Below are 18,529 nucleotides of genomic sequence, written 5' to 3' on the forward strand. Positions count from 1 at the left end.
TCACCAGCACATGTGTTTTTTTGTTTCTTCTTTTTTTTTTTTTGAGATGGAGTCTCACTCTATTGCCCAGGCTGAAGTGCGGTGGTGCAGTCTCGGCTCACTGCAACCTCCGCCTCCCAGGCTCAAGCTATTCTCATGCCACAGCCTCCCAAGTAGCTGGGATTACAGGTGTCCACAACCACACCTGGCTAGCTTTTATATTTTTAGTACAGATGGGCTTTCACCATGTTGGCCAGGCTGGTCTCAAACTCCTGACCTCTGATGGTCCATCTGCCTCGGCCTCCCAAAGTGCTGGGATTACAGGCGTGAGCTATCATGCCTGGCCAATGTGCGTGTTCTCTTTTTTGTTTTTCAACAGTGTCGCTCTTGTCACCCAGGATGGAGTGCAGTGCAATGGCCCGATCTGCTCACTGCAAACTCCGCCTCCCAGGTTCAAGCGATTCTCCTGTCTCAGCCTCCAGAGTAGTTGGGATTACAGGCGCCCGCCACCACACCTGGATAATTTTTGTATTTTTAGTAGAGATGGAGTTTCACCATGTTAGTCAGGCTGGTCTCGAACTCCTGACCTCAAGTGATCCGCCCACCTCGGCCTCCCAAAGTGCTGGGATTATAGGCGTGAGCCACCACACCCGGCCGTATGTTCTTTATATAGCAAGGAAGAAAAAAAAAAGTGTGTGTTGACTGCTCCACCAACCGGCCTTCCTCATCTCTCTCCCTCTCCTTGGGCCTCCCTATTCCCTAAAGCACAACAATACTGAAATTAGGTCAATTAATAATCCTACAGTGGCCTCTAAATGTTCAAGTGAATTGAAGAGTCACACGTCTCTCACTTTAAATCGAAAGCTAGAAATGATTAAACTTAGTGAGGAAGGCTTAAGCCAGTCAAAAGCCAAGATAGCCTAGAAGCAAGGCCTCTTGTGCCAAACAGCCAGGCTGTGAATGCAAAGAAAAAGTTCTTGAAGGAAATTTAAAGTGCTCTGGTGAACACACAAATAAGAAAGTGAAACAGGTTCATTGCTGACATAGAGAAAGTCTGAGTGATCTGGAGAGAAGATCAAACCACCCTCAATATTCCTTTAAGCCAAGCCAAATCCTCATCCACAGCAAGGCCCCAACTCTCTTCAATTCTGTGAAGGCTGAGAGAGGTGAGGAAGCTGCAAAAGAAAAGTTTGAAGCCAGCAGAGACTGTCTCATGAGGTGTAAGGAAAGAAGCTGTCAGTGAGGCACGGTGGCGCACGCCTGACATCCCAGCACTTTGGGAGGCTGAGGAGGGAGGATCATTTGACGTCAGGAGTTCCAGACCAGCTTGGCCAACGTGGTGAAACCCCATCTCTACTAAAAAAAATACAAAAATTAGCCAGGCCTGGTGGCGGGTGCCTGTAATCCCAGCTACTTGGGAGGCTGAGGCAGGAGAATCACTTGAACCCGGGAGGCAGAGGTTGCAGTGAGCCGAGATTGCACCACTACATTCCAGCCTGGGTAACAGAGTGAGACTCCATCTCAGAGAAAAAAAAAAAAAGAAAAGGAAAGAAGCCGTCTCCATAACATAAAAACGCAAGGATACGCAGCCAGTGTCGATGGAGAAGCTGCAGCGAGTTCTCCAGAAAATCCAGCTAAGGTCACTGATTAAAGTGGCTACACCAACCAATGGATTTGCAATGTGGACAAAACAGCCTTCTAAGTAGATGCCATCTAAGGCTTTCATAGCTACAGAGGAGAAGTCAGTGCCTGTTTTCAAAGCTTCAAAGGATAGCCTGACTCTCGCTGGGGGCTAATGCAGCTGGGGACTTTAAGTTGAAGCCAATGCTCATTTACCATTCTGAAAACCCCGGGATCCTTAAGAATAATGCTAAATCTCCTCTATCAGGGCTCTACCAGTGGAACAACAGGCCAGGCACAGTGGCTCACGCCTGTAATCCCAGCACTTTGGGAGGCTGAGGCAGGCGGATCATGAGGTCAGGAGATCCAGACCATCCTGGCTAACACGGTGAAACCCCGTCTCTATTAAAAATACAAAAATAATTAGCCGGGCATGGTGGCAGGCACCTGTAGTCCCACCTACTTGGGAGGCTGAGGCAGGAGAATGGCATGAACCCAGGAGGCGGAGCTTGCAGTGAGCCGAGATCGTGCCACTGCACTCCAGCTTGGGCGACAAAGTGAGACTCCATCCCAAAAAAAAAAAAAAAAAAATGATGTTGAATCACCTCTGCCACTGCTCTATCAATGGAACAGCAGACCAGGCGTGGTGGCTCATACCTGTAATCCCAGCACTTTGGGAGGCCAAGGCAGGAGGATTGTTTGAGGTCAGGAGTTCGAGACCAGCCTGGCCAACATAGTGAAACCCCGTTTCTACTAAAAATACAAAAATCAGCCACATGTGGTAGTACACGCCTGTAATCCCAGCTACTCAGGAGGCTGAGGCAGGAGAATGGCTTGAACCCAGGAGGCGGAGGTTGCAGTGAACCAAGATCACACCACCGCACTCCAGCCTGGCAACAGCAAGACTCTGTCTCAAAAAAAATAAAGGGAACAACAAAGCCTTGGTAACAGCACCTCAGTTCACAGCATGATTTACTGAATATTTTAAGCCTGCTGTTGAGACCTATTGTTCAGAAAAAAAAATTCCTTTCAAAATATTACTGCTCATCGGGCCGGGCGCGGTGGCTCAAGCCTGTAATCCCAGCACTTTGGGAGGCCGAGGCGGGTGGATCACGAGGTCAGGAGATCGAGACCATCCTGGCTAACACAGTGAAACCCCGTCTCTACTAAAAAATACAAAAAATTAGCCAGGCGTGTTGGCGGGCGCCTGTGGTCCCAGCTACTCGGGAGGCTGAGGCAGGAGAATGGCGTGAACCCAGGAGGTGGAGGTTGTGGTGAGCCAAGATCGCGCCACTGCACTCCAGCCTGGGGGACAGAGAAAGACTCCGTCTCAAAAAAAAAAAAAAAAAAATTACTGCTCATTGACAACGTACCTTGTCACCCGAGAGCTCTGAGGGAGACATACAAGGAGGTGAATGTTGGTTCCATGCCTGCTAGCACAGCGCCCATTCTGTAGCCCATAGATCAAGGAGTAATTTTGACTTTCAAGTCTCATTATTTAAGGAATATAATTTGTAAGGCTACAGCTGCCATGGATGATGATTCCTCTGATGGATCTGGGCAAAGTAAATGGAAAACCTTCTGGAAAAAATTCACTATTCTCAGCCGGGTGCAGTGGCTCACGTCTGTAACCCCAGCACTTTGGGAGGCCGAGGCAGGTGGATCATTTGAGGCCAGGAGTTTCAGACCAGCCTGGCCGACGTGGTGAAACCCTGTCTCTACTAAAAATACAAAAATTAGCCGGGTGTGGTGGCGGGCGCTTGTAATCCCAGCTACTCAGGAGGCTGAGGCACAAGAACCGCTTGAACTGGGGAGGCGGAGCTTGCAGTGAGCCGAGATTGCACCACTGCACTCCAGCCTGGGCAACACAGCGAGACTCAGTCTCAAAAAAAAAAAAAAAAAAAAAAAAAAAGAAGTTGATTCCAACCCTCGTGGACAACTATGAAAGGCTCAAGACTTCACTGGAGGAAGTTACTTCAGACGTGGTAGAAACAGCAAGAGAACTCAAGTTAGAGTGGAGCCTGGAGATGGGACTGAATTACTGCAATGTCATGAGACATTTGAAAAGATGAGGAGCTGCTTTTTATGGAGGAGCAAAGAAAGTAGTTTCTTGAGATGGCATCTACTCCTGGTGAAGATGCTGTGAACACTGTTGAAATGACAAAGGATTTAGAATATTGCATAAGCTTAGCTGATAAAGCAGCAACAAAGTTTGAGAGGACTGCCTCCAATGTTGAAAGAAGTTCTGTAGGTAAAACACTATCAAACAGTATTGCATGTTACAGAGAAATCTGTCTTGAAAGAGTCAGTCGATGCGGCAAACTTCACTGTTGTCTTATTTGAAGAAACTGCCACAGCCACCCCAACCTTCAGCAACCACCACCCTGATCAGTCAGCAGCCACCAACATCGAGGCAAGACCCTCCATCAGCAAACAGATTACAACTCACTAAAGGCTCAGATGATCGTTAGCATTTTCAGCAATAAACTATTTTTAAATTAAGATATGTACAATGTTTTCTTAGACATAATGCTATTACAGCCAGGCGCAGTGGCTCACGCCTGGAATCCCAGCACTTTGGGAGGCTGAGGCGGGCAGATCACCTGAGGTCAGGAGTTCAAGACCAGCCTGGCCAAGATGGGGAAACCCTGTCTCTATTAAAAATACAAAAATTAGCCAGGCGTGGTGGTGTGTGCTTATAATCCCAGCTACTTGGGAGGCTGAGGCAGGAGAATCACTTGAACTCAGGAGGTGGAGATTGCAGTGAGCAGAGATCACGCCACTACACTTCAGCCTGGGTGACAAAGCGAGACTGTATCTCAAAAAAAAAAAATAACAATAATACTATTGCACACTTAAGAGACTGCAGGATAGTGTAAACATATGCTTTTGGTTTGGTCTTTTATTTTTGAGACAGGGTGTCATTCTCTTGCCTAGGCTTCAGTGCAGTGGCGCAATCTCGGCTCACTGCAGCCTCAACCTCCCAAGCTCCAGGGATCCTATTGCATCAGCCTCCCAAGTAGCTGGGACCAGAGGCGCGTGCTACCATGCCTGGCTAATTTTTCTGTTTATTTTCTGTAGAGATGGGGTCTCGCTCTGTTGCCCAGGCTGGTCTTGAACTACTGAGCTCAAGCAATCTTCCTGCCTTGGCCTCCCAAAGTGCCGGGATTGTAGGAGTGAGCCACCATGCATGGCCAATAACCTATTTTTTAATTAAGGTATGTACACTGTTTTCTCAGACATAATGCTACTGCACACTTAATAGGCAACAGTATAGTTTATTTTTTTATTTTTTATTTTTTTGAGACGGAATCTCGCTCTGTCGCCCAGGCTGGAGTGCAGTGGCGCAATCTCGGCTCACTGCAAGCTCCGCCTCCCGGGTTCACGCCATTCTCCTGCCTCAGCCTCTCCGAGTAGCTGGGACTACAGGCGCCCGCCACCACGCCCGGCTAATTTTTTGTATTTTTAGTAGAGACGGGGTTTCACCGTGGTCTCTATCTCCTGACCTCGTGATCCGCCCGCCTCAGCCTCCCAAAGTGCTGGGATTACAAGTGTGAGCCACCGCGCCCGGCCTAACAGTATAGTTTAAACATAACTTTTACATGCACTGGGAAACCAAAACATTCATGTGACTTGCTTTACTGTGATACTCGCTTTATGGTTTGGAAATAATCCTGCAGTATCTCCAAGACATGCCTGTGTAGCCAAAGGAATGAGAAGGAAGAAAATAACAAAGAGTAGAAACCAGTGAAACTGATCACATCTAGCCAGACTGGCCAAGAAATAAGAGTAAGAAGAAACAATCTGTATCAGCAATGAAAAAGGAGACATCACTACAGACCCTTCAGACAGTCAATGTAGAATAAAGGAATAATTTGGACCATATGCCAATACCTTGGACGGTCTGGGTAAAATGGATGTTTGGGGCTGTATTAACAGCAAGTGTAAATGCTTGAGGGTACTAGCCCGGCTGGTGCATTTAGGGGCTGTGGACAGGATAATGTTGTCTAAGCAGTCAGAATCTGATGGTGGTGGATCAGACAGGTAGCACTGATCAGAGGGCAGCAGGAAGCCATTTGGAGGTTCTGGGCCGAAGAGTGGTCTGGCCAAGTGTGCACTCTGAAGACGCCCTCCAGCTGCTTCTGTATGAAGAATACCTAAGAATAGGTAGCCTTGTAGGGGGCCCTGGTGCCTCTTTCCAGGAGAGCCCAGCAAACAATGGCAGGGCATGAGAGGGAGGAGGGGGAAGGCAGGGCCTGGGCCTGGCGTGGGTGCCACAAATGGGGTTCCAGGAGACACTGGAGGTCAGGGGTGGGGCTTTGCTCCACGAACCTGCAGAGAGCATGAAGCCAGGGGCAGCTGGGGGGCCTTCGGGGGCAGCGATACCTGCTTTCCTGTCCCAGCCCCCGCCAGGAGGGCCTCATACCTACCCCCACTGAGGCTCAGAAAAGGACGCCTGGGGGGTCAGAAGGACCCTCCCCTGCTGGGGCCAGGGGAACTCAGAGCCTGAACACACGCATAACCATCTCAATCTCCGGCACCGACCCCAGTTGCAGGTGAGCTGCGTCCCTGTTGGGGCACTCAGCCCGGTGAGAACAGGGAGAGCCCACGAGAGGGTCCCAAGAAGGCAGGGTCCTGACACAGGGAAACAATCAGAGATGCAGAGACCAGAAAGACATGGACCGGGGCAAGCCCCAGCTGCCTGCCCAAGCGTGAGTGCCTGCTGCCTCGGTTTACCTATCTGGATTGTGGGCAAGTTGAAGAGAGCCTGGTGCCTGCCCACCCCACCTGACTCCTCCAGGCTCAAGCCCAGGCCGAATGAGGCCTGTCCCACCCGCTCTCCCATGGCACAGACTGCACCCCCACCATCCCACAAAGCCTGAACGAGACGGGCTCTCTCTTCTTCCTACTGCGACATGGCTGTTCCTTCCCCTGCACCCGTGTCTCAGCTAACCCCACGTCTTTCTCATGGGCCAGACTGGGTGTGACCAACCTGGAGTGGCCCCCACAAACCCCAGGCTGGGTCAGGGGCCTCCATGGAGCTCCCGCAGCCCCCCAAGTGCCCAAAACAGGGCCATGTTTGCTGGGAGCATGAGACTGAAGGAGATCACCCTTTGCAAGGCAAGAAGTTCCCTCCGTAGAGATGGCAGGCCGGGGCCCCTGTCACCAGCATCCCTGATCAGGACGGGGCTGGCCTACGAGGCTGGGGTTCTGCCCATTCCCAGCTCTGCACCTGCATCTCTGAGCCTCAGTTTCCTCACCTGTGGGATGGGGCGATGGCATCCGCCCCCCCACCCACCCACCCCCACCGCAGCCCGCCTGCTGCCACTCACCCAGCAGGCTCTGCCGCTCCTCTTTCTTCCGGGCCTTCTGCTTGGCCTCCAGCTGTACCACAGACAGGGATGGGCCCACGGTGGGGCTGGGGAGGGCGCTGGCGGCGAAGCGTGCCAGCAGGCCCAGCCCACTCTCCTCCAGGCCTGGCGACAGGGCCCGCTCCCGGGCACCCAGCCTATAGCTGCCACCGCTGGCCTCGTCCTCCTCCTCGAGCTCCTCCTCCTCGTCCTCCTCCTCCGAGCTCTCATCTGGCGTGCAGAAAACAGGGACCGAGTCAGAGCCCTGGCCTTGGCGAGGGCCACCCCCCACCGCCCCCTGGGCTCCAGCCTAGCCCCTCAGTCCTCAGCAGGGGGCCGCTGGGGGTGGATGCAGACCCAGCCCACGGGTTCCCCCCACCCGATGGCCCAATGCCCCCAGCCAGCTGAGCCCAACGCGGGCATCCCAGAAAGCCCGGAGGTGGGCAGCGGCCTTGTGTGTCAGGGTGGGCTTCTCTGTGAGGGGCACCAACATGCACCTGTGCTGTGGCAGGGGCCAGACACACGGACAAGGACTGGAGACAGCGTTCTCCACGGTCACACGCGCACACGCCCCAACACACGACACAGAGGCAGAAGGAAAGAGGAAGCGGAGGGAGGTGAGCAGGGAAGAGGGCCCTGGGGACTCAGGCTAGGGGTTGTGGGCACAGGTGCCCGCGGCAGCTTCGCCAGCTGAGTCCTGGGGGCTGGCGGCAGGAGAAGGTGGAGTTCGGACTCTTCCTGGGGGCCAGGGGACCCCCCATGGTTTCAGCCCTGAGAAGGGATCTGGAGTCTAAAGTTGACTCCTGGCATCGCTTGAACCCGGGAGGCAGAGATTGCAGTGAGCCGAGATCACGCCACTGCACTCCAGCCTGGGTGACAAGAGTGAGACTCGGTCTCAAAAAACTAAAATAAAATAAAATTGGCTCCTGGCTGGGCGCACTGGCTCATGCCTGTAATCCCAACACTTTGGGAGGCTGAGATGGTAGGATCACTTGAGCCCAGGAGTTCCAGACCAGTCTGGGCAAAACAGAGAGTCCCCGTGTCTAACTGTTTAGAAAAATTAATTTAAAAAAATTAAGTTGACTCCTAGCAACTCCCCCATTCTGGGGAGGCTGGGCAAGTCCTTGGCCCTCTCTGAGCCTCTATTTTCTCACCTGCAGCAAGGGGTGACCCTCCCAGCCCACTGGCTCAGCCAAGGGCAGGGTCCAAAGAGAATCATTTGCATGGAGGAGAAAGCGATTTGCAAGCTTAAAGACAATCAAACAGAAACAGGGCCACCCCCGTGACTTGCAGGCAGGAACTGTGCCAACCCGATGCCCAGGGAGCTAAAGCTAGCTGTGACTCCTCACTCATGGGATGCCCAGGAAGGGCAGGGGTAGACTGAGGCCCAATGGGGTTAAGCACTCGGGCAGTAGAAGAGCAGGCTCGAACCCAGAGCGGGCAGACTGTCTAAAGAAGCCCCAGGGCTGGGCAAGGTGGCTCACTCCTCTAATCCCAGCCCTCTGAGAGGCTGAGGCGGGAAGACCTCTTGAGGCTAGGAGTTCAAGACCAGCCTGGGCGACAGAGCAAACCTTGTCTCTACAAAAAAAAAAAAGATTTTTTTTTTTGTTTTGACAGTCTCGCTCTGTCACCCAGGCTGGAGTGCAACGGCGCAATCTCGGCTCACTGCAAGCCCCACCTCCCGGGTTCACGCCATTCTCCTGCCTCAGCCTCCCGAGTAGTGGGACTACAGGCGCCCACCACCACACCAGGCCAATTTTTTTTTTTTTTTTGTATTTTTAGTAGAGACGGGGTTTCACCATGTTAGCCAGGATGGTCTCCATCTCCTGACCTCATGATCTGCCCACCTCAGCCTCCCAAAGTGCTGGGATTACAGGCATGAGCCACCACGCCCGGCCCCCCCGCAAAATTTTAAAATTAGCCAGGCATGGTGGCTTACACCTGCAGTCCTGGCAACTCCGGAGGCAGAAGCGGGAGGATCGCTTGAGCTCAGGAGGCCAAGGCTGCAGTGAGTTATGGTGGCACCACTGCAGTCCAGCCTGGGTGACAGAGCAAGACCCTGTCTCAAAAATAAATAGGCCAGCGTGGTGGCTCACGCCTGTAATCCCAGCGCTTTGGGAGGCCAAGGCATGTGGATCACAATGTCAGGAGTTCGAGACCAGCCTGGCCAACCTGGTGAAACCCCATCTCTACTAAAATACAAAAATTAACCGGGTGCAGTGGCAGGCACCTGTAATCCCAGCTACTCAGGAGGCTGAGGCAGAAGAATCCTTTGAACCCCAGAGGCGGAGGCTACAATGAGTCACGATCGCACCACTGCACTCCAGCCTGGGTGACAGAGCGAGACTTCATCTCAAAAAATAATAATAATAAGGCCGGGCGCGGTGGCTCAAGCCTGTAATCCCAGCACTTTGGGAGGCCGAGGCGGGTGGATCACGAGGTCAGGAGATCGAGACCATCCTGGCTAACACGGTGAAACCCTGTCTCTACTAAAAATACAAAAAATTAGCCGGGCGTGTTGGCGGGCGCCTGTAGTCCCAGCTCCTCGGGAGGCTGAGGCAGGAGAATGGCCTGAACCCGGGAGGCGGAGCTTGCAGTGAGCCGAGATCGCGCCACTGCACTCCAGCCTGGGTGACACAGCAAGACTCCGTCTCAAAAAAAAAATAATAATAATAATAATAATAATAAAAACTTTAAAAAAATAAAGAAGGCCCAGCCTGTCTCTCTGGTCGGTGACTTAAGATAAGCTTCATCCAGTAATCTTCCCTGCCTGCCTGAGAGTCTGCAGTCCCCAGAGTCCGGCCCAGGCTCTCAGGACAAAGGCAGCTGGCAGACAGGAGGCTCATTGCACACAAACCAAAACCCCCCACCAAAAAGAGAGACTGTCTTGAGGCAGAGACTTGCTTCCAAGGACAGGCAGGTGGGAGGCCTCAGAGAGCAAACTCTGCCCTGAGATGCCACATCCAAAGTGCCACCCACAAGCAGGTGACAGGGGTGCCCATCTGCCTCGTGGACCAGAGTGCTGGGAGCGGGAAGGTGGCCCCTTCCAGCAAGATGAGGCAGACACCAGACCCTCTCTCTCCAGGGCAGGAAGCAGTCTAGGCTCGGATAGACGGACGGGGAAGACGGACAGCCAACTCCACGGTCTCCTGCCAACACCCCAAGCCGCCTGCTTGCTTAAGCAACTTGTGGCCAAAAGTGGTGGCCCCAGGGGTGCCAATGAGGGCAGAGGTTCTGTCTACTCATGTATTGGAGAGAGCCCGGATTTCTGCTGGGCCACCTCACAGAGGAAGGCCGTGACAGTGATGAGTCTGAGGAGTCCGCAGAGGGGTAGAGGGAGGGAGGGAGGGAGGGAGGAGCCAGAGGGAGAGGGAGGAGGTTTGTTAAGAGGGTGAAAGGGGAGACTGGCCCCCCGAGCGATGGATGAAGCAGGCTGGAGAGGCCAGCCGGGCAGGCGGGGGCAGGCAGGCAGGCAGTGCACACTTGCGATCATTCACATTGCAGGCGTCACATGGCTCTGTCTCCGCCCCAGTGGGCCACAGCGGCAAAGCAGGCTAAGTGTAGGCAGACTTTCGACAGCGCCTGGGTCCCCCACATCAGGTCTCCCTGGGGTGGGCCAATTTGAGCAGGGTGGTGGGCGGCGGCCTGGTTGGGGGGTGGGGCAGGGGGGTTGGACGTGAGGCCAGGGATCTTCCCTTCTAGCCACTCAGGTGCGCAGACTCCAGAAATCTTTCCCATCCAGAGGAATACTCAAGCAGCTGGGGCTGCGGGGGGAGGGCGAGCTCTGGGTTTCTGGACGCCGCCAACGTCCACGCCAGAGCCCAGAAAGCCGGGAGCAGCCTAATGCCCGCACCTCGGCATGGGAGACCCTCCCGCCTCCCTGCGTGCTTGACAAGGCCACACTCGCTGCTCCTGCGGGGTCTGGTGCACACTCCGCTAGCGTCCGAAGCAGGCTGGGAAGCAGAGGGGCTCTGAGGACCAAGAAAACCTTTCTGGAGTTGTCCACACCTGAGGCAACAGAGCTTGCCGAGGGCTGGGGACAGGGAGGGGGAAAAAAAGTCCCATCAAAGTAACCCCAGGAAATTCAGAAAAACTTTTTTTATTATTATTATTTAAAGAAAAAAACAACAAAAAAAGATCTTGGCTCAGGACATGGGGTTGGCGGTGACAGGTTGGTGGTAAATGTCAGAGCGATCTGCTGCTGCCAGACCCGGTGGGGACGAACCCCGAGGAGGGAGGTGCACGGAGGACAGAAAGAAAAGCGTTTTGCCTACCTACGGAGCAACGAGCCAGGCTCGCACCCAAGCTCAGTGACCCGCTGCGCCGTCTGCCCTACTCCCAGCCTTCGCTTTGCGTCCAGAGTGCAGCGTGAGAGCAAATGCAAGAGACCAAAACAGACATTCAAAGCGTCATGGGGAGGGGTCAAGGGTGGAGGGATGGTCGGGCTGCTGGAAGAAGCAGACATACTAGAAAAGCCAAGCCAGTTACGGAGTTTAGTATCAGGTCAGCGAGGCCCTATTACCCAAATATCCCTTTCAAGACCTGCTCAGTGGTGGACTGGCGGGGGTGGAGGGGGGCACTGAGGAGCCTGGGCCTCCCCCGCCTCCCCTCACCCCCCGCACTCCCCTGTCTGGGTCCTGTCCACTTGGCACTGCGGCGTCCAGCCCGGAGCCCCTTCCTAAGAGACCTAGGGGGCTGCCTGCTTCTCTGTGGGGTCTCAGCTGGGGCAGGAGGGCTCAAAAACTTGGAAGCAGGAACCGTGGCTTTAAGGGGGCTTGGGGTGGGGGCGCGGGGTCCAGCCCATGGGGGAGATGGGGGAAAGGGAGGAGGCCGGGGAGGGAGAAGGGGATCATAAACTAACCCGACTCATCCACGGACGGCCCGGGCAAGGGGAGGCCTCGGAAAACGAGGCTGGCCAGTGAGTCAAGGGCCTCTCTTCTTGGTCCAGGTGGCGTTCGCTCAGAGGGGTAGTAGCAGCCCAGGGGAACATGGGCCCCGGGGCATCGTACTCCTCACCATACCACCTCCTGGTCACCCAAATGGATCTCTGCCAATTTGGAGGGGAGGTCTGGGAGGGGAGGCGGTAGACCAGGAATTCGAGAGCAGGGCTGGAAAAACAGGGCGGGGGTTGGGGGGGCAGCGTTCAGGTCCCGGGGTGCCCAAGCCAGGTCAGACCCAGGGACACAATGACACCCCCAGGCCTTCCTCAGGGAGTAGCTGACACCCAGGTGTGGCTACCCAGGGCCTGGAGGATCCCCTTGGCTGGCCCTAGGGGGAGTTCGCCCTGAAGCAAATCCTAAAACCAGGGCTAGGAAAAAATGTTAGAGATTCACTTGCTTCCCCTTCTTGGGGCATTTCTGGTTGAAGGGCCCAAAAGGCTCACACATCTAACCCCAGAAGCACAATTCTGACACTGGAAAGGGCAAGGCCAGCGGGTTCTCAGGGGCATCGCAGCTCTCTCTTGAGAACTGAGGTGGCTGAGAACCCCAGGCTGGGACCAGGCCAGCCTCTCTCCAAACAGAGCACAACGCTCTGTCCCTCGATTCGGCAATGGAGCCGCTTTCATATTGAATGACAGAGACCAGGGGTGACAAAGGCTCTGGGCCCTGCGCTGCCTATGCGCCCTTCAAAACAGAAATACGCTTGAGAAGACAAGTGTTTATAAATAATAGTTTTTAACCACTGGCAAGTAAGAATAGAGCTTTAAGAAAATAAAAGACAAAACAAGCAACTAAAAAAACATGATGATGCTGGAGGTGAAGGCGCTTGATTTTAAACCTGAAAAATGAAATGAATGCCAATCGCTACCAGGGATATTTGAATAACACAGGCAAGCGGCAGGCGGCACGGTCCCGTCCCTACTCCTTCTGGGTGGGGAGGAGGGAGGGGAGGAGGTGGGGGAGAAACAAAATGAGAGGGAAGCGTCAACCTAATGTCTAGTAAGGACACAGCAAGAGAGACAAGGCACACAGGTTTAGTTAAAAATGAACTCGATATGTTTAATAAAGCTTGGTATTACCAAAATCGCGGTACAAACATCAAGTCACACGCCCACACGACAGAATTCCATTTACAAAATGTTCCTCGGGAAGCCTCCTCCGAACCCGTGCCCAAAGAGAGCCCGACCCAAGCCTGGGGTCTCTGGGTGGGCAGAAAAGGTGAGTGTGGGGGTGGGGGGAACTTGGGGGAGGGGGAGGAGGGCAGGGAGGAGGGAAAGTGGAGAAAAACGCAGACTCAAAAGCAGTCCATATAACAGCTCAAAAAGAGCCAGCCGGTGATATTATCACAATGATACAGTACAAATCAAAGCAAAAATCAAAATCATTCGGCTGATAACAGCAGGCTACGCTGCCAAGAACCCAGATGGCAGCCTTCTTGCGGCCATCCGCACGGGCCTCCTCACCCACCATCTCTCCCGTGCGCCCACTCGCTTCCCTCTCACTCACTCGCACGCACTCTCTCGCTAGGAAACACGGAAGGTATTTTGTGTTTGGAGCTAGTAACCTTGGTCAAACGATTCCTCCGAAGAGTCACTGAAGGAGGAACGCGCCTCGGCCTCTCGAAGCAGCAAACAAAACGGCTGCTTCCTGCTGGTGGCCGGCTTGGGTTTCAGAGTCCGGGGGGCCGCCAGGCCCCTCTTGGTCAGCTTGGGGCCGCCAGCTGCCTTGCTGTTCTTTGCCACCATGCTACACAGGAGGGAAGGCGTCAGTTTGGAGCTGGAGGGGCCTTGGGCGGGCCACTCGTCCTTCAGGAATTCTTCGTCTTCCTCTGAGTCCGTATCTGCAGTCAAAGTAGTTTTTAATAAGAGATAAGTCACAGGGCAGCAGGAGCTGGTGTCATTTTATTGGTTTTAATGGTTCTGAGAACACACTGGAAGATGCCAGAACAAACAGGTCCGAATACCTAGTAGGTGGCTGTGCGAAGGCCTTGCCCAATGTCACCAGCTCCCCTCCCAGTTCAGGCTTCTCCCTTGCCCCGGGTGCCTCGGCCATTGCACGGCATCTTCCGAGTGCTGGACCCAGGCCCTTCCTAGACTGGATGCTGCCACAGCCTCACCCACCAGTCACTCCAGCCTTTCCGGGCACCGGGGGATGAGAGAAGCCCTATGCTCAGGAAGGACTGTCCCCTGGCCACGGTGGTCACTGCCTATCCCATGCGATTACGATGGCCCAAGGGCGACAACCGCAGAGGACCTGACTCAGGAGGGAAAGGGCTCATGACAGCTCATCACGCATTCTCTTCCCAATGCCCTCCCAGCAGCCTCCCAGTGGCAGCACGAAACAGGCTGCAGTAAGGGTGTTTACACCATGGAAATGGGCAAACGCTGTTACGGCTAGCGGATCCCTTGCCCTTCTTTCTACGAGCCGGTGCGCCGGCTCACAAGTCTCCAGCCTAACTATACAATGGAGGACAAGAGTCTTCAAATCTTCCGGGGAGACAAGCAGCCAGCTTTGGGAGGGGAGCCTGCCAGGCAAGCATTGCTCCGGCCCCCACCATGCTCATGCCATTTTGATCTGTTTTTCATACTGGGCAAGATGGGAAGACAGGGGTTCCAGAGACAGAGAATAATCAATCCCCTGATCTGCTGAAATCCACTCCAAACGGGGGGAACGTGAACCCACACAGCTACAGCTCTGGCAGCACCTGCCACCTCCGAGTCCAAGAGAAACCACATGCACGCGTCCGTGGCAGGCATTCCTCTGACTGCTCCCACCAACACCTAAGCTTTCACTCCAGCAAGACCCCAACCTCAGGATGGTCCGGCAACTCTGGGGTGGGACAAGGGTCCAGTCCTGCCAGGCTACCAGCCCCTGCCCACCTACCAGTCAAAGCGCGCTCTCTCTTCTATGCTCCAATCTGTCCCTCCTAAGGCTGTGTCCCAGGCTGGAGAGGCCAGTGGGTGACAACCAACTTGGCCTCCTACAACAACCCACAGGGAGGTCGGATGTGGTGGCTTGCATCTGTAATCCTACCACTTTGGGACGCTGAGGCGGGCAGCTCATATGAGGCCAGGAGTTTGAGACCAGCCTGGCCAACATGGCGAAACCCCGTCTGTATTTTTAAAAAATACAAAAACTGTTGTATTTTCTATTTGTATTGTATTGTGGTGGACAGTGCCTGTTATCCCAGTTACTCAGGAGGCTGAGGTGGGAGGATCACTTGAACCCAGGAAGTGGAGGTTGCAGTGCTACCGAGATCACACCACTGCACTCCAGCCTGGACAACAGAGCAAGACACTATCTTTAAAAAAAAAAAAAAAAAAAAAAAAAAAACAACCCACAGGGCATGCCACCGACCCCTACAATCGAACCTGAAAAAGCAAGAGGAGACCATTCTCGCTTCGACTTCCGTCCAGCTCAGCAACTCCCTGCTGGACACATCCCTACCTCCTTGTGGACCTTGCACTCTCTCTGGCCCAGAAGTGCAGAAAAGCAGATTATAAAAAATAAACAGAGGAGCGCTCTGCAGAGCCAGGTGAATCCCACAGCCACTGTCTTGCTGGAGCCAGGCCCACAGAATTCTTCATTGCTACATGAGTCCGTTTCTCTCATCCAGGACAGTGGAGTTTTCAACACAGGCACGGCGGAGTGAGGGTGCCCATTTGACCATTCCCAGACCAGGCACGGCAGCTCATGCCTCTAATCCCAGCACTTTGGGAGGCCGAGGCAGGCAGATCACCTGAAGTCAGGAGCTTAAGACCAGCCTGGCCAATGTGGTGAAACCGTCTCTACTAAAAATAACAAAATTAGCTGGGCGTGGTGGTGCGTGCCTGTAACCCCAGCTACTCAGGAGGCTGAGGCAGGACAATCACTTGAACCCGGGAGGCGGAGGTTGCAGTGAGCTGAGATCATGCCACTGTACTCCTCCTGGGCAAAAAGAGCAAAACTCCATCTCAAAATTATGATAATAATAGTAATAATAAATAAATGAAACGGACATTCCCTCACACGTGCCAAGAGTGAACACACCAGCTCGGAGCACCCCAGAGACCTCAGAGACAGAGCTCATCTCTGACCTCCAGCTCCACCCATCCACGTCCACCTGCAAGTGGGGAATTCTTTCAGCTACCACCCAGACTGCATCCACACACCCCAATCCCTCAGAAGATCAAAAGAACAGCAATCTCCCCCGACTCCCCTGAACCCCCTTCACTTTTCCAAAATGAGCAGAGATTGAGAGAGCAAAAGAAAGCCCCTCCCTTCCCCCTCAGAGTGATGAGTCTCTGGCACTGTCTCTCCCTGCTTGTGCCCACACACTGGCCAGGAGCCTGGGCTGTACTGCTCTGATCACACTCATCCCAATCAAAGAAGCACGGAAGCCACGACACGTCCTCAGCACAGAAGGCAGGAGCCAGCTGCTTAACTCACACCCATAGGAAGCATCAGTCCTGGTGACCTGCTAGCCTAGGACAGACAAAACACATGCACCCCGAAAAAACCAGCAGCTTAATTCCGTGCCAGGTGCCATATTCAGCTCTCTGCCCACATGAGCTCACTTAAGGCCCCCAACAGCCCCGTAAAGCAGGTGACGATATCTTAACTCTGAGTCCATAAACACTTTTTATTTTCTTAAGAAAACATGCTTTACTGTATCAATAAACGTGTCCACTTTTTGCCCTTGACATTCAAACTCCCCCTTCTCCATCCATGAACCGGCCAGAGCCAATCAAATGCCCCAGACACACAGAACCAGGCAGTTGCCAAGGCAAAAGCTCTCCACCCACCCCAGGGCCTGGGGATTCCCAGAACAAACACCACTGACGCTGACATGGGCCAGAACCCAGGAAGCTCCCTCCTTCTGGCCTCCCTGCAGCTAGCCACAAACTTAGCACCTGTCCACCCTGGGCATGAGGTGCTCTGTCCACAAATACTGAGCAAGCACCCACTACCTGCCAGGCAGCAGGTTCTGGGCCACAAGAGGCCATGACCATGAGGACACTCCAATCTGGCAGTCTCTTGTTAAATGAGATGAAACTCCATTCTTCAGTCCCACCAAGACTGCTCCATTTCAAGAGCTCAATAGCAGCTAAGCAAGGCAGCTCACGCCTGTAATCCCAGCACTTTGGGAGGCCGAGGCAGGAAGATCTCTTGAGCCCAGGAGTTTAAGACCGGCATGGGCAACACAGCAAGACTCAGCCTCTATAAAAATAAAAATAGTAGTAGTGTGCGCCTATGGTCCCAGCTATTCGGGAGGCTAAAGTGGGAGGCTTGCTTAAGGCCAGGAGTTCCAGACTAGCCTGGAAAACAGGGAGACCCCATCTCTATGAAAATAAAAATAAATTAGCTGCATGTGGTGGTACACAGCTGTAGTCCCAGATACTCAGGAGGTTCAGAGGGGAGGATTGCTTGAGCCCAGGCAATCCTGGTTCAGAGGGGAAGATTGCTTGAGCCCTGGGAAACACTGCAAGACCCTGTCTCTACAAAAAAATTTTAAAATTAGCCAGGTGTGGTGGTGCTCACCTAGTCCCAGCTACTCGGGGGGCTAAGGCAGGAAGATCACTTGAGCCCAGGAGCTCGAGGCTGCAGTGAGTTATGATGGTCCCACTGCACTCCAGCCTAGGCAATAAGGAGAGACCCTGTCTCAAAAAAACGCACGGCGCCAGTAGCTCACGCCTGTAATCCCAGCACTTTGGAGGCCGAGGCGGGTGGATCACCTGAGATCAGGAGTTCGGGACCAGCCTGGCCAACATGGCAAAACCCCGTCTCTACTAAAAATACAAAATTAGCTGGGCATGGTGGCACATGCCTGTAGTCCCAGCTACTCGGGAGGCCGAGCCAAGGGAATCGCTTGAACCCAGGAGGTGGAAGTTGCAGTGAGCCAAGATCGCATCACTGCACTCCAGCCTGGGCGACAGAGTGAGACTCCGTCTCAAATTAAAAAAAAAAAAAAAAAAAAAAAAAACAACTCAATAGTGGGACACAGCCATGATGGCAGCAGGTTCCAGAGGGTAGGTGGGTCAGGCCGAACCAGGTTTAACCCGAGTCACCTCTCCATACCCGAGCGCACACACTCCCCTCTGGCTCTCGGGCCTCATCATCCCCAGCAACAACATGGGGGTACCACTGTCAGAGCTGCCACAGACACAATAACGTCCATGAACCCCTGCATCCAGAGCCGAGCACGGTGGGCGCTCCATAAACAGTTTCCGCCAACACTTCGCTACAAAGCCGTGGTCCGCAACAGACGGCATGCTTCCTGTGGGTAGGGGAGTCCGGTCACCTCTAGGACCCTCAAGAGCAATCGCGCTCCAGGCCTCTCTAGGCCAAACAGCCGCAAACTCTATGACGCGCAAGGCCTCCGCGCCTAAAACATCCGGTAGGCAAGCGGAGGGCGGGCAAGAGAGGGCCGGCGGACGTCGGCTCCCAACCGCCAATCACGGGCGCCCACCAATCACAGGCACCTGCCCGGCATCACACCCGCCAGTCACAGGCATATCCGCTTCAGGCGGCCTCCCCCCCACTTCCGGCTTGGAGGCCATGCCAAGCCTAAGCACTTTAGCGCGCCCCAGACAAAAAGAGAGGCAAGGAGGACGATGGAGGGAAGAAGGGAGAAAAGGAGAGAAGCAGCGGACCAAAGGT

At 54.0% G+C, this 18,529-nt stretch overlaps 1 protein-coding gene across 7 annotated transcripts in view; it reads right to left on the reverse strand.

Annotated features, from left to right (window-relative positions):
- Positions 1–18,529, reverse strand: part of TNRC18 (trinucleotide repeat containing 18) — a 118,145-nt gene that overhangs the window by 32,639 nt on the left and 66,977 nt on the right. For all 7 annotated transcript variants that reach the window (XM_055292241.2, XM_055292238.2, XM_055292239.2 and 4 more), the window contains 2 exons: positions 13,455–13,730; positions 6,933–7,181 (listed from right to left, as the gene is read on the reverse strand). In XM_055292241.2, the coding sequence (XP_055148216.1) occupies positions 6,933–7,181; positions 13,455–13,730 (525 nt within the window). The remainder of the gene's footprint in view (positions 1–6,932; positions 7,182–13,454; positions 13,731–18,529) is intronic.

Source organism: Symphalangus syndactylus, chromosome 9 (genome assembly GCF_028878055.3).
Source record: "Symphalangus syndactylus isolate Jambi chromosome 9, NHGRI_mSymSyn1-v2.1_pri, whole genome shotgun sequence".
Lineage (NCBI taxonomy): Eukaryota > Metazoa > Chordata > Mammalia > Primates > Hylobatidae > Symphalangus > Symphalangus syndactylus.